General features: G+C 51.0%; 1 protein-coding gene across 1 annotated transcript in view; it reads right to left on the bottom strand.

Annotated features, from left to right (window-relative positions):
• Positions 1–6,058: 6,058 nt before the first annotated feature.
• Positions 6,059–14,964, bottom strand: part of LOC147097851 (calcium-activated potassium channel subunit alpha-1-like) — a 154,474-nt gene continuing 145,568 nt past the window's right edge. The window contains exons 27-28 of the mRNA XM_085970789.1: positions 9,174–9,280; positions 6,059–7,214 (exon numbers count right to left, since the gene is read on the bottom strand). Coding sequence (XP_085826915.1) covers positions 6,155–7,214; positions 9,174–9,280 — 1,167 coding nt within the window. The 3' untranslated portion in view covers positions 6,059–6,154. The remainder of the gene's footprint in view (positions 7,215–9,173; positions 9,281–14,964) is intronic.

Genomic DNA, 14,964 nt, shown 5'->3' with positions numbered 1-14,964 from the left:
GTACTGATCCTCCAACAGTGCAGCACTCCCTCAGTACTGATCCTCCGACAGTGCAGCACTCCCTCAGTACTGATCCTCCGACAGTGCAGCACTCCCTCAGTACTGATCCTCCGACAGTGTAGCACTCCCTCAGTACTGATACTCCGACAGTGCAGCACTCCCTCAGTACTGATCCTCCGACAGTGTAGCACTCCCTCAGTACTGATCTTCCGACAGTGCAGTGCTCCCTCAGTACTGCCCCTCCAACAGTGCAGCACTCCCTCAGTACTGCCCTGGGAGTGTCCACCTGGATTTTGTGCTCAAGTTGGAGTGGGGCTTGAACCTACAACCTTCTGACTCGAGGGAGAGTGCTCGCAATGCGCCCGGGCTGACACCGTACAAATTCCTCTGAATATTAGAGTTAGTAGCTGCTATTAATGATTTGGCAGAAGAGTGGATCAGGTATTGCACTGCACAAAAAACACAACTCAATCAATCATTGAAGCTCTTTCTGTTCTTGTTAATGAGCTAATACAGATAGAGAGAAAAAACAATATTGGAACCCCTCAAGCACTTTTTAATTTATCTTATTTATAATGATAAATGATCGGCTGGCAGGGAATTTTGTTATGGATTTGTGAATTTGAAATCTCATTTTTTAATTTTACAATAAGTCACTCTTGAATTCATCAGCGTAATTGCCAGACTCAGAGAATTCTGGAGGGGATTAGCTTGCCGGAGGTGGGGTTTTGAGAATTAGTGAAGGGGATGGTTAGAAAGGCTTCAAGTGCAGCCACCCAGTAATGAAGCTAAGTGTTAGTGAGGTGCGGGAGTGGGAGGAGCTTCTGTGACTGTTTACATGTGGGTCGGTTGAAAGTCGGGACAGATTTGCAGGCCTGTCTGCCTCGGACGCCTGCACTGAACCCTGCCTGGCGATGTCAGGGGAGGGTTGAACCATTACTGAGCTCTGATGTTTATTAGGTGGGGAGGGAGGGGGCAGAGAGAGAGAGGCGTTGGAGCTATGGAGCGGTGCCTGAAGTTCGATATCGTGCCAATACCAGATACCTTTCCAAAGCTGAATGTGTGATTCATCGATAGCCCTGCTATTGCCTTCTGGTCCCACTTATCACTAATTATCCCGTCAAGACCTCAACTTTTCCACGTTATGGAAAAGGAAAGGAAACTTATTCTTGGTTCAAGATTTTAGGAAGAGAGTCGGAATTTGAAACTCCCTGGAGTCCGGCTGCAGAGTTCTATCCTTCTCCAAATTTCCCCTCATCCAGTTTCCCCCTCCCCTCCCCCTCCAGCCACGGATGCACAGGTGTCAGCCTCATCCAAGGGACTGCTTGCGAGCTTGGGGCCATTCCACTGGGGGAGGCATCACACCCAATCCAGCAGGGGCGCTCGTTCCTTTGTGCTTATTTGCTCTCGCGATGTGGGCGCCGCTGGCAGGGCTGCCGTTTATTGGCCCCGTCCCTCGGTGTCCTGAGAAGCTGGTGGTGGTGGGCCTTCTTCTTGAAGTCTTGAGTGACCACCTTAAGGGGACATTAAGAGTCAACCACATAGGCTGATACTGGAGTCATGTATAGGCCCAGAGCAGGTAGTGGGCGGCAGGTTCCTTTCCCTGAAGGACATCAGTGAACTAGACGGGTTTGCACCACATTTTCTCTGGAACCAGCCCGTGAATTACAAGATTAGTTGAATTCGGCTCCACAACATGCCACAGTTGGGTTTGGGCCCACGACCTCTGGCTTGCTGGACCAGTACCGTAACCACAACAGTACCTGCCTTGTAATGTAGGCTGCGATCGGAAGCGGGATCCCTGCCTGGTTTTTCCAGACTGGGGGCGGGGGAGGTGCAGCTGAGACTAACTAATTCAGCGCAGGCCGGCATTGGGGCTGGGACTTTACTGGGTCATAAAGCCCAGGTACAGAGACTCTAACTAGGAACCGTGCCCCCCACGAGCCTGCCCCGCCATTCAATCCGATCACGGCTGACCTGCACCTCAAACCCATTTAACTGCCTTTGCTCCATATCCCTCGATACCCTCACCCAACAAAAATCTATCGACCTCAGTCTGGGACGTTCCAAGTGCTCCCAGCATCCACAGACTCTTGGGGCGGAGAATTCTAGATAGAAGCAGATCATTTCAACAACAACAACAACAACTTGTATTTATATAGCGCCTTTCACCCAGTAAACCATCCCAAGGCGCTTCACAGGAGCGTTGTCAAACAAAATTTGACACCAAGCCACATAAGGACAAGAGGTAAGTTTTAAGGAGCGTCGTAAAGGAGGAGAGCGAGGCGGAGAGGTTTAGGGAGGGAATTCCAGAGCTCGGGGCCCAGGCGGCTGAAGGCGCTGCCGCCAATGGTGGAGCGATGGAAATCGGGGGATGCGCAAGTGGCCAGAATTGGAGGAGCGCAGAGATCTTGGAGGATTGTGGGGCTGGAGGAGGTTACAGAGATAGGGAGGGGACGAGACCACGGCGGGATTTGAACACAAGGATGAGAGTTTTAAAATCAAGGCGTTGCTGGAATGGGAGCCAATGTAGGTCATTCCAGTGGTTGAGGGGCCTAGAAGAAAGGGAGTTTGCATGGATGTAAGACTAAACGTAAGAGATTTTTGAATTTGTATTTTCTAAGTAACTCTCAATTGATTGAGCTTGCAGGGGCAGGGTTTGAACTCACGGACTTTAGTTGCCATCCCAGTGCCATCACCACTCTCTCACACGGTATGCCTGTATTCTACATTAGCCTGCGTCAGCGGTGAGGTATCAGGTAGACTCGAATGCAGCGAGCATCTGGCCAATATTACATCCAGATGTGCGCCAGGTGTTTTTTATTTACAGCACTTGTCTGCGCAGCTTTAGCCTGCAGCACGAGCCCGAGATTTACAGATTAAACACGGCGGTGAGGTGTTTATACTCTGAAATGGAGAAGGCCCAGAGTCGTAGTAACAGGAGCAACCTGTCAGGACGGAGTCCCCTGCTCCTGCCTGTCTTATTCAGCCCACTTCCAAGAAAGTTGAAAGGGGAACAAAAGCAGCAAATTAATTTAAATTTAATTATATCCCGCCAAAAATAAATAAAGATTAAACCAACGGGCTTAATATTATTCATTTTTTTGAGGGATTATATTTCATGTCATTCATCTGCTCCGTCTGTTTAAATCATAGAGTCATTCATCGAATCAAAGACCCTGACAGCACAGGAGGAGGCCATTCGGCCCATCGTGCCTGTGCCGGCTCTTTGAAAGAGCTCTCCGATTAATCCCACTCCCCTGCTCTTGCCCCATAGCCCTGTGAATTTTTCCTTTTAATCAATTTTAAGCTCGAATTTACAGAGTAACAGGCTTCAGAATTAAGATCAATTATTGTATGAGGTAGAAAGGGTGACAGTTAGAAGAATTGTACAACACATTTGGTGTAAATACTTTTATTTCATTCATTCTGGGGATGTGGGTGCCGCTGGCGAGGCCGGCATTTACTACCCATCCTGAGTTGCCCTGAGGCGGTGAGCCGCCTTCTTGAACCACTGTAGCAGTTTTACACTGAGTGACTCACTCGGCCACTTCAGAGGGGCAGTGAAGAGGCAACTGCGTTGGTGTGGGACTGGAGTCACATAGGCAAGCACGCCAGCCAATCTGCGCACAGCAAGATCCCACGAGCCGCAAGTGACGGCCAGGTATTCTGTGTTGATGGTGCCCTTTGAGCCAGGACAGAGCCCCGCTTGCGCCTCTTCGAATAGTGCCACGGGATCTTGTATGTCCACCTGGGAGGGCAGACGGTTTAACGTCTCATCTGAAAGACACTTTCCCTGCACCCAGCTCGTGCAGAGCCTCCTCAAATTTAGCAGCCATCAAGCGGGAGAGGAGAGGTGCTGGGCCGCTCCATGCATTCTCGTCTCTGCTGTAAGAAGGTCGTGGGGTCAAGTCCCACTCCCGCGACTTGATCACATAATCCAGGCCAACACTCCCAGTGCAGTACTGAGGAGCGCTGCACTGTCAGGGGTGCATCATTTGGATGAGGCCCCGTCTGCCCTCTCGGGTGGATGTAAAAGATCCCGCAGCCAGTATTGGAAGAAGAGCAGGGGAGTTCTCCCCGGTGTCCAGGGCCAAAATTCATCCCTCAAACAACATCACTTCAAAAGTACTTGCTGGCTGTAAAGCGATTTGGGACATCCTGAGGACATGCTAGGCGCTATAGAAATGCTTTCACTTGCCTGCAGACTCATGGTTAGACCTTGGGGGTCCCGTCCCTGTTATATTGGCCTCCTAGTCTGTGGTCCCCTGCTCTTGCAGTCTTGCTGAAAGCCGGTAATGGACTGAGCAGTTGTTTGAGGCTTTCCAAAGCGGACATTTTGTCCCCCTCCCCCTCTTGTGACACTCCCTTTTACTTCTCCCATCCCTTTAAAATTAATACATTCTTACCTAACCCCGTCTGAGTTTACAGCTGTGACTGTGAATAATGATGCAGAGGTACATCGAGTTTACAGCACAGAAACAGGCCATTCGGCCCAACAGATCCGTGCCGGTGTTTCTGCTCCACATGCGCCTCCTCCCACCCCTCTTCATCTCACCCCATCACCATATCCTTCTGTTCCTTTCTCCCGCGTGTGTTTATCCAGCTTCCCCTTAAATGCATCTATACTATTCACCTCGACCACTCCCTGTGGTAACGAGTTCCTGATTCTCACCACTCTCTGGGGAAAGACATTTCTCCTGAATTCCCTACTGGATTTATTAGTGACTCTCTTATATTGATGGCCCCTAGTTCTGGTCTCCCCCACAAGTGGAAACATCTTCTCTACGTCTACCCTATCAAACCCATCAAAAAAAGAGTCTGCTCGCTTCCCAATCGTCGTGGAAACACGGGGCGTCACGAGGATGGGCCAATAGTGGGGGGCAGGGCAGTTGGAGATGGGAGGTCATGTGTTGAACCATCCAAGAATACATCCAACCAGAGTTGGCAACGCTCATGTAGGTTGAACCCCTTTCGAAGGAGATGCTACCGTTTGGGAAGTTCATTATGAGTGAGACTTGTAAGGCAGTAGGATGATGGTAGAATTACATTTTTAAAGTATTAGCTTAAAATAAGCAGGGTGGTTACAGTAAGTTCAAACACAGGGTTAATATATTTCGGGTGATACGACAGTAAACTCAAACCTGTTTGATCATATTATAAAAGGTACCAATAAGAGGACCATTTTTGTACCGCTTGGTCTCCGTACCTAAGGAAGGATATACTTGCCTCAGAGGTGGTGCAATGAAGATTCACTAGATTGATTCCTGGGATGAGAGGGTTGTCCTATGAGGAGAGATTGAGTAGATTGAGAGATTTAGAAGAATGAGGTGATCTGATTGGAACGTATAAGATTCTGAGGGGGATTGACAGGGTAGATGCTGAGAGGCTTTATTGAGTATATTCAAGACTGAGATCGATAGATTTTTGAACACTAAGGAAAATTGAGGGATATGGGGATCGGGCGGGAATGTGGAGATGAGGTAGAAGATCAGCCAGGATCTTATTGAATGGTGGAGCAGGCTCGAGGGCTGAATGGCCGACTCCTGCTCCTAATTCTTATGTTCTTATTTGATCACATTGTTTGGGCTATTGATCAAGGGAAGTAAAGGCAGATGGTGCGATTACAATCTTTAGGTGAGTTTGCATCTTAATTAAGTGGGGTTTGCATGCAGCGTATGGTGAGCAATACAAGAAAGGCATGTTAGTGGAGCCACTGAAACTTGGATCACAGCATAGAAACTGGGATAAAGAAAGAACTGGGGTGTGAATCAAAGGACGAACACGAGGAAGAGGCAGGGGTTATGATTCTACCCAGAAGACCAGGTAATACCATTTGGCTTATTCTCTGTGCTATTGCTAAAGGGATAGTATTCCCTCAGATGCATACAGGCTCTTGCTGACTCTTCATAACTGCCTTGCTTCACATCCCTTTCTCACTTCTGCCTGACCTTTGCGGAAAGTCAAATACAGGCAGGTTCTTGAAAAGCGCCATGGTTCCCAGCCTCATTTAAAGGGTAAGGAGCCATCAAATAAAAGAGTGAAATGTGTAACAAAGAAGTGTTATCAGAACTTTATTGATAACTGGCAGAGAAATACAAAAATGGTTGTAATATATCTACTGCCAAGCTCGTATGGAATGACAAAAAAAATGTCATTCTGGATCATCTTCACCAGATTTAGGCTTTTCCTTTGACTGTCTGAGTGCCGAGTCTTCACCAGATTTAGGCTTTTCCTTTGACTGTTTGAGCACCGAGTCTTCACCAGATTTTGAACCTTCCTTTGACTGTTTGAGCGCCGAGTCTTCACCAGATTTAGGCTCTTCCTTTGACTGTTTGGGCGCCGAGTCTTCACCAGATTTAGGCTCTTCCTTTGACTGTTTGAGCACCGAGTCTTCACCAGATTTAGGCTCTTCCTTTGACTGTTTGAGCACCGAGTCTTCACCAGATTTAGGCTCTTCCTTTGACTGTTTGAGCACCGAGTCTTCACCAGATTTAGGCTCTTCCTTTGACTGTTTGAGCACCGAGTCTTCACCAGATTTTGAACCTTCCTTTGACTGTTTGAGCGCCGAGTCTTCACCAGATTTAGGCTTTTCCTTTGACTGTTTGAGCACCGAGTCTTCACCAGATTTAGGCTCTTCCTTTGACTGTTTGAGCGCCGAGTCTTCACCAGATTTAGGCTCTTCCTTTGACTGTTTGAGCACCGAGTCTTCACCAGATTTAGGCTCTTCCTTTGACTGTTTGGGCGCCGAGTCTTCACCAGATTTTGGCTCTTCCTTTGACTGTTCAACTGGCATGACGTCAGATGATTTATTTTTATCTTTTGACTGTTTGTGCATATCAGTGGATTTCTGCCTTATGCCCATCATGGTTTGCCCGAAAGTTTTCAACACATTGGAGTGACCAAATAAGCTCTCTTCAGAAGTCATAATCCCGAACTTGTCCGACCCTCGCTTAGCGTCAATGAAGCTCTGCTGCCCTATTAGGTCTAGTCGAGCGCTATCGAGATTGAAAAGGTGATGGTCAATGTTTGTGGCCCTTACAGCCATGGAGGTTTTTCTGGCCATTGTGTGCAACGGGATGAACTTGGAGGAGTAATTCTTCTGACAGTAGGTGGAGGTGGCCATGGTTTGCGTGTCAAGGTAGGGCACAGAACACATGATGAAGTCTGTCATGATAAGTTCAAACGAAGAGAAGGGATTTGTGATGACGAATCTGAAGGAGAGGACAACAAGAGTGACTTTGAATCATAGAATGATACAGAAGGAGGCCATTCTGGGCCATCGTGCCTGTGCCGGCTCTTTGGTCGAACTCTCCAATAAGTCCCACTCCTCTGCTCTTTCCCCATAGCCCTGAAAATGTTTCCTTTATAACTATTTATCCAATATCCTTTTGAAACTTATTATTGAATCTGGTTCCACCGCCCTTTCAGGCAGCGCATTCCAGATCACAACAACTCCAGTGTATTACTGAGAGAGCCAGAGGTGCCGTCTTAAAACACCTCATTGGATCAAGCTCTTGGTCACCCCCCCCAACATCTCCTTTGTTGCCTTGGTGTCCATTTTCTTTTTTGCATGACACCTCTGCGCCGCGCTTTGGGATGTTTTCCGACATTAAAGGCGCTATATAAATGCGATGTGCTGTTGTCTTTCGGATGAGACGTTAAACCGAGACCCCCATTGGCCCTCTCAGGTGGGTGTAAAAGATCCCACGGCAACAAGGTTTCCTGTCACTTTTTTATTGGGTGCGCGGCCCATTCAAATTTTTGCACATGCACAGTTATTCCAATTGAAAAGCCGGCGAGTGGCCTGCGCGGGAGCTAACGACTGCTGCATGGCCGCGCGATTCATGGGAACATTACACGGCACTATTTCAAAGAAAAGTAGGGGAGTTCTCCCCGGTGTCCTGGGGCCAATATTTATCCCTCAACCAACGTCACTTAAAAAAACAGATGATCTGGTCATTATCTCATTGCTGTTTGTGGGAGCTTGCTGTGCACACGATTGGCTGCCACGTTTCCTACATTACAACAGTGACCACACTTCAAAAGTAATTGAGACGTCCTGAGGACATGAATGGTGTTTTATGCAAGTTCTTTATTTCTTCTGTTTTAGGCCCTTTTCGATTTGAGGCACTTGGAGCGGAGGAAACAGATGAGCGTTGTCCATGTGCTCGTTCCTTGTGTCTGCATTGCTAAAAATGAATCTCAGCTGAAATTGTGGGTCTACACAGCAGCCAATTTGTGTGCAAGTGACAAGCAGTGAATAACTAGATAATCTATTTTTTTTTGGTGGTGTAAAGGGTGGATTGTTGACCTGCACATTGGGACTACTCCCTGCTCTTCTTCCAATAGAGCCATGGGGTCCAACTGTACAGGTGGACAGAGCCTCATCCAGACGCCGACTCCCTTGGTACTGCACTGATCAGCCGAGATTACGTCCTCAAGTCTCTGGAGTGGAGATGGAAACCCGTGACCTTCTGACTCAGAGTGCTACCGACTAAGGCAAGCTGACAGTGTTGCGTTCAGTTCTGGGCCCCACATCTCAGGAAGGGTATATTGTCCTTGGAGGGAGTGCAGCACAGATTCACCAGAATGATACCCGGGGGGGGGGGTAAAAGGCTTAAATTACGAGGACAGGTTGCACAGTCTGGGCTTGTGTTCCCTCGAGTATGGAAGATTAAGGGGTGATCTAATAAAGGATTCAATAGACTAGATAGAGAGAAACTGTTTCCTCTGGTGGGGGGAGTATAGAACAAGGGGGCATAACCTTAAAATTAGAGCCAGGCCGTTCAGGGGTGATGTCAGGAAGCACTTCTTCACACAAAGGGTGGTGGAAATCTGGAACTCTCCCCCCCAAAAAGCTGTTGAGGCTGGGGGTCAATTGAAAATGTCAAAACTGAGATTAATAGATTTTGGTTGGGTAAGGGTTGTGTTACAGAGCCAAGGCGTTAAGATACAGATCAGCCGTGATCTAATTGAATAGTGGAACAGGCTCGAGGGGCTGAATGGCCTCCTCCTGTTCCTGTGTTCTTATGTTTCTATGACAGCAATTATGGTAGATATTAGCAAACTTGTTATGGCCATTACAATGCAATGGTTGCCAAGCAACTGCGCGGAGTATGGACACAGAGGCGCAGGGCATAGTGACACTATACGGTAACAGAAAGTATTACCGCTTCTTCGATTGCTTGGCTGGGTCTTGCAATCGAAATATCCCGAAGCAAAGTATTCCATAGGTGTTCAAGGCTTTGCAGAAGAGTTCCCCGTACTTTCCTCCATCCTAGTAAAACACAGAGACCTGTTACAGAAGAGAAATGCTTCTTGGGCAGCGCGAGTGAAGCAGAAAAGCAGCATTATTCACGTTGGGTCCCCGGGTACGCTATTCGACCTTGGTGGGGCATCCTGTCTTCACACCATCGCAACGTGTACATTGGAGAATAGAAACACAGGCTGGGTTTTTATTTTACTGAGGTACTCACCTTGTTTCTCAGAGCCCCTGCCCCCTCCCCCCTCACTGCCACTACCATCCCGTCCCGACAGCTGTCCCCACACAAACTCGAGGATCAAAATACTCGATGGGGCATTGCAGAGCCGTCCAGACCCAGCTGCCAATCAGGACAGGTTTTTTTTCTCAAAGTCCACTCACTAGGGTTGCCAACTCTGGCTGGACACATGCCTGGAGGTTTCATCACATGACCTCCTCCCGCCAACCGCCCCGCCCCCACTCTCCCACCATTGGTCAACCGACATGTCCATCATCATGATGGCCTGCCCCCTTCCCACGGCCAATCGAAAATTTCTCCTCAAATCCCCTCTAAACCTCCTACCAATTACTTTAAATCTGTGCCCCCTGGTTATTGACCCTTCTGCTAAGGGAAATAGGTCCTTCCTATCCACTCTATCTAGGCCCCTCATAAATGTTATGATGCGCTATCAATTACTCATAAAAGACTGAGAGTTAAGAGAGTAACTAAAGGCTTTTATTAGCAAAGAACAGAGCATGCCTCTCGTGGTTGACTGGGTTCCAAGAAGGCAGGGGGCTGCAGGTCAATCACCTTTATACCTGGGCCTGTGTGGGTGGAGCCAGCCGAGACATGTTGAGGCATGCATAGGTACAACAGTGTGTAACAACAACAACAACAGTGGTTTACCACATTCACCCCTTGTTTAAAATTGAGTCCGGCGGGGTGAAGTGTACTAAAGGTTTGTGTAAGTAAGTCTATCAGGTGGCCTTGTATGCCGTCCTGATCGTCGTGGTGGCGGCAGTGATGGTGCAGCATCCAACGTTGAGTCTGGCGTCTCATTGAGTGGTTGGGTTGTGGGTAGTGGTGGATGGCAATGGTCGTGTTTCAGGGGCCCCCAAAGGTGTGAGATCTCGTGTGGGGGCTGTGTCCTCCCGCCCGTCCGGGTACGCTACGTAAGCGTACTGGGGGTAGGCGTGGGTAGCGGTGGATGGCGAGGGGGGTGTTTCGGGAGCACCCGAAGGTGCGAGGTCTCGTATGGAGACTGTGTCCTCCCGCCCGTCCGGGTACACCACGTAAGCATACTGAGGGTTGGCATGGAGGAGGCTCACCCTCTCGACCAGGGGGTCCGTCTTATGGGACCGCACATGCTTCCGCAGTAGGACGGGTCCTGGAGAAGTCAGCCATGTCGGTAACGAGGTCCCCGATGTGGACTTCCTGGGGAAGGAGAACATTCTCTCGTGAGGGGTAGCATTGGTGGCTGTACAGAGCAGTGACCGAATGGAATGGAGCGCCGCAGGGAGGACTTCCTGCCAGCGAGAGGTCGGGAGGCCCTTAGATTTCAAGTTTAAAAGGACTGCCTTCCAGACCGTCGCATTCTCCCTTTCCACCTGGCCATTCCCCCGGGGGTTGTAGCCGGTGGTCCTGCTTGTAGCGATACCTCTCGAGAGCAGGTACTGCCGGAGTTCGTCGCTCATAAAGGATGAGCCCCTGTCGCTATGAATATAGCTAGGGAAACCGAACAAGGCGAAGAGGTCATTCAGACATTTAATGACCGTGGTACTGGTCATGTCTGAGCAAGGGATGGCAAACGGGAAACGGGAGTACTCATCAATTATGTTGAGGAAGTACACATTGCGGTCGGAGGAGGGGAGGGGCCCTTTAAAATCGACGCTCAGCCGTTCAAAGGGGCACGTGGCTTTGATCAGGCTTGCTCTGTCTGGCCTATAAAAATGCGGTTTGCACTCGGCACAGATTTGGCAGTTCCTGGTCATGGTCCTGACCTCCTCGATGGAGTAGGGCAGGTTACGGGATTTGATGAAGTGAAAAAACCTGGTGACCCCCGGGTGGCAGAGGTCATTGTGGAGGGTCTTCAGTCTATCGACCTGCGCGTTGGCGCATGTACCACGTGATAGGGCATCTGGGGGCTCATTGAGTTTCCCGGGCCGGTACAAGATATCGTAATTGTAGGTGGAGAGTTCGATTCTCCACCTCAAGATCTTGTCGTTCTTGATTTTGCCCCTCTGCGTATTATTAAACATAAAAGCTACTGAACGCTGGTCAGTGAGCAGGGTAAATCGTTTTCCAGCCAGGTAATGCCTCCAATGTCGCACAGCTTCCACAATGGCCTGGGCCTCCTTTTCGACAGAGGAGTGTCGAATCTCGGGGCCCTGGAGGGTCCTTGAGAAAAAGGCCACGGGTCTCCCCGCCTGGTTAAGGGTTGCAGCTAGGGCAAAGTCGGAAGCGTCGCTCTCCACTTGGAAAGGGATGGACTCACCCACTGCGTGCATTGTGGCCTTCGCAATATCTCCTTTTATGAGAGTGAAGGCTGCACAGGCCTCTGCTGTCAGGGGGAAGGAGGTGGACTTGATGAGGGGTCTGGCTTTGTCCGCATAGTTGGGCACCCACTGAGCATAGTACGAGAAAAACCCTAGGCATCTCTTCAGTGCTTTTTGGCAGTGGGGGAGGGGGAGCTCCATAAGGGGGCGCATCCTGTCGGGGTCGGGGCCGATGACTCCGTTCTCCACTACACAGCCAAGAATGGCAAGGCGCTTGGTACGAAACATACATTTGTCCTTGTTGTATGTTAGGTTCAGCCGCTGGGCCGTACGGAGGAATTTCTCTAGATTAACATCATGGTCCTGCTGGTCGCGGCCGCAGATGGTGACGTTGTCTAGATAGGGGAAAGTGGCCTGGAGCGCATTCTGGTCGACCATCCGGTCCATCTCCCGTTGGAAGACTGAAACCCCGTTGGTGACGCCGAAGGGAACTCTGAGGAAGTGGTAGAGACGACCGTCAGCTTCAAAAGCTGTGTACTGGCGGTCCTCAGCCCTGATGGGGAGCTGGTGGTATGCCGACTTCAGATCAATCGTCGAGAACACCCGGTATTGTGCTATCTGATTGACCATGTCAGATATGTGGGGGAGTGGGTATGCATCTAGCTGGGTGTAGCGATTGATCGTCTGGCTGTAGTCAATAACTAGGCGCTGTTTTTCGTCAGTCTTCACTACCACCACTTGTGCTCGCCATGGGCTGGTGCTACTTTCAATAATCCCTTCCTTCAGGAGTCTTGCTACCTCGGATTTAATGAAGCTCCTATCCCCGGCACTGTAACGCCTGCTTTTGGTAGCGATGGGCTTACAGTCGCGGGTGAGGTTAGCGAACAAGGACGGGGGGGGACTTTAAGGGTGGAGAGGCTGCAAATGGTGCGCGGCGGGTGATTTAAAAGCTGCTGGCTGCAGACTGTGAGTGGGGGGAGGGGTCCGTCGTACGCTAATGTGACACTCTTAAGGTTGCACTGAAAATCCAACCCCAGTAGAACGGCAGCGCAAGGATGGGGCAGGACCAGGAGTTTAAAATTTTTGTATTCTGTGCCCCTTACTGAAAGGGTCACTACACAGTAGCCACCGACGTCCGCTGACTGGGCTTTGGAAGCCAAAGAGATCCGATGTCGCGTCGGCAGGACCGGGAGAGAGTAACTCCGCACCGTGTCGGGGTGGATAAAGCTTTCCGTGCTCCCGCTGTCAAAAAGGCAGGTAGTGGCGCGGCCGTTTACCTTAATGTCCATCATGGACCTGGACAGTTGATGAGGGAGAGATTGGTCCAGCGTCACGGAGGCCAGCGTATGGTCGAGCGAGTCGATGTGGTCGTCAGATGAGGCGGTGGTTGAGTCCGGGTCCCCCGTGGTTGAAGTTGGAGACGTCCGAGATGGCGGACAAAATGGCGGCGCCCATGGTCCCGATCCCCACGCGGCTGGGGGAGCCCAAGATGGCGGACAAGATGGCTGCCCCCACGGTTCGCACGCGGCGCTGCTGGTGTTAGCGGTTTTACCTTTGCAGGCGCTGACATAGTGTCCTTTCTTCCCGCAACCGGAGCAGGTAGCGTTTCTCGCCGGGCAGCGTGCTCTGGGGTGTTTTGCCTGGCCACAAAAATAACATTTCTGTGCCTTGGACATCGCAGCAGCAGTTGAAGGTGGTGGTCCCATGACCCAAGGTTGTGGCGTCCACGTTGCGGAGCGGTTAGGGGAGAAGGCGTCCATATTCCTGTGGGCCGCGTCGAGCGAGAACGCGAGGGACACTGCCTTTCTCAGGTCCATTTCTCCCTTTTCCAACAGTCTCTGCCGGGAGTAGTCGGACCTTAGACCCTCAACGAAAGCATCTCGGATCAGTCCCTCCGTGTGTGCTGCGGCTGATGCTTCTTTGCAGTCGCAGTCTCGGCCGAGTATCCGTAGTGCCCGTAGGAAGGCCTCCACCGATTCCCCGGGCTGCTGTCTGCGGGATCTTAAGAGGTGCCGGGCATAGACCGTATTTACCGGGCGTGCGTATTGCCCTTTTAGCAGACCGATAGCCGCCGCGTAGGTCGTCGCGTCCTGGATTATTGTATAAACTTGGTGGCTCACCTTTGAGGCCAGGATTTCCAACTTGTTTTCGTCCAGGGTCACAGTTGAGGCTTGCAGGTAGGCCTCGAAGCAACGCAGCCAATGCGCGAATTTGGTAGCCGAACCCGCCTCTTGGGGGTCTAGGTCCAGGCATGTTGGTATGAGGGCTCGCAGCAGCTCCTGTTGCTCAGCGTTTGGTGCAGCAGCCTGCTGTTCAGCGTTTGGTGCAGCAGCCTGCTGTTCAGCAAATGTCGACATTTTGTTTTTGCTAATAAAATTGATGTGCTATCAATTACTCATAAAAGACTGAGGCCTAGAAATTCGGTTTGAGTCCGCCAGGGCTTTAGCGCCCGAAATTTTGCGCCCGCCATAATTGCCGCTGCGTCCGCCTAAAATTCAGTTGCCCCGGGCCCAGATGGCGGCGGGCGCTAATGGAGGGTTTTAGCGCCTCGCTATGGGCGTTGAATGCAGGTTTCAGGCGCTAATCCCCCGCTGCGGCACCCGATGCGGTGCGGCAGGCTGGGGTACTGCAGGTCACCTCCTTCGCTTAAGGAGGAGCTGCGTGCAGCCGACAGCTGACCGGTGGATTCCCCCGACAAATGAGCCCGGCACCTCGCGGGACACACACATCAGTGCCGCGGGGGGGTGGTGCAGGAGTCCGGGGAGGGAGGTGCGGGCAGGCGGCTGCCGGGAAAGCGGCCGGCCGCCGCTCCACCTTTATGCGCCGGCCTTACGGTGCTGCAACATCCCGTTCCACAATCGTTGTTTGCGGCTGCCACGGGCGAGGCGGCCGCAACTGAATTTGGCCATCGGGCCGGATTACCACTGCAACCGGGGCGCTGCGCACACCGATGACGTCATCGGTGCCGGCGCAGCGCTACCGGGTAACGCCGATGTTAGGGCCCATCGCAATTTCGGGCGCAGCGATACCGCCGGCGCAAGCCACTCCAACGCCCCTAATTGGGCGCTAACCCAACCGAATTTCTAGGCCTGAGAGTTAAGAGAGTAACTAAAGGCTTTTATTAGCAAAGAACAGAGCATGCCTCTCGTGGTTGACTGGGTTCCAAGAAGGCAGGGGGCTGCAGGTCAATCACCTTTATACCTGGGCCTGTGTGGGTGGAGCCA

This window comes from Somniosus microcephalus, chromosome 30 (genome assembly GCF_052327205.1).
Source record: "Somniosus microcephalus isolate GS21.2 chromosome 30, FLI_Smic_1.0, whole genome shotgun sequence".
In the NCBI taxonomy this organism is placed as follows: Eukaryota; Metazoa; Chordata; class Chondrichthyes; order Squaliformes; family Somniosidae; genus Somniosus; species Somniosus microcephalus.
Note: the sequence above shows the minus strand (reverse complement) of the source record. Positions and strands in the feature narration are given on the sequence as shown.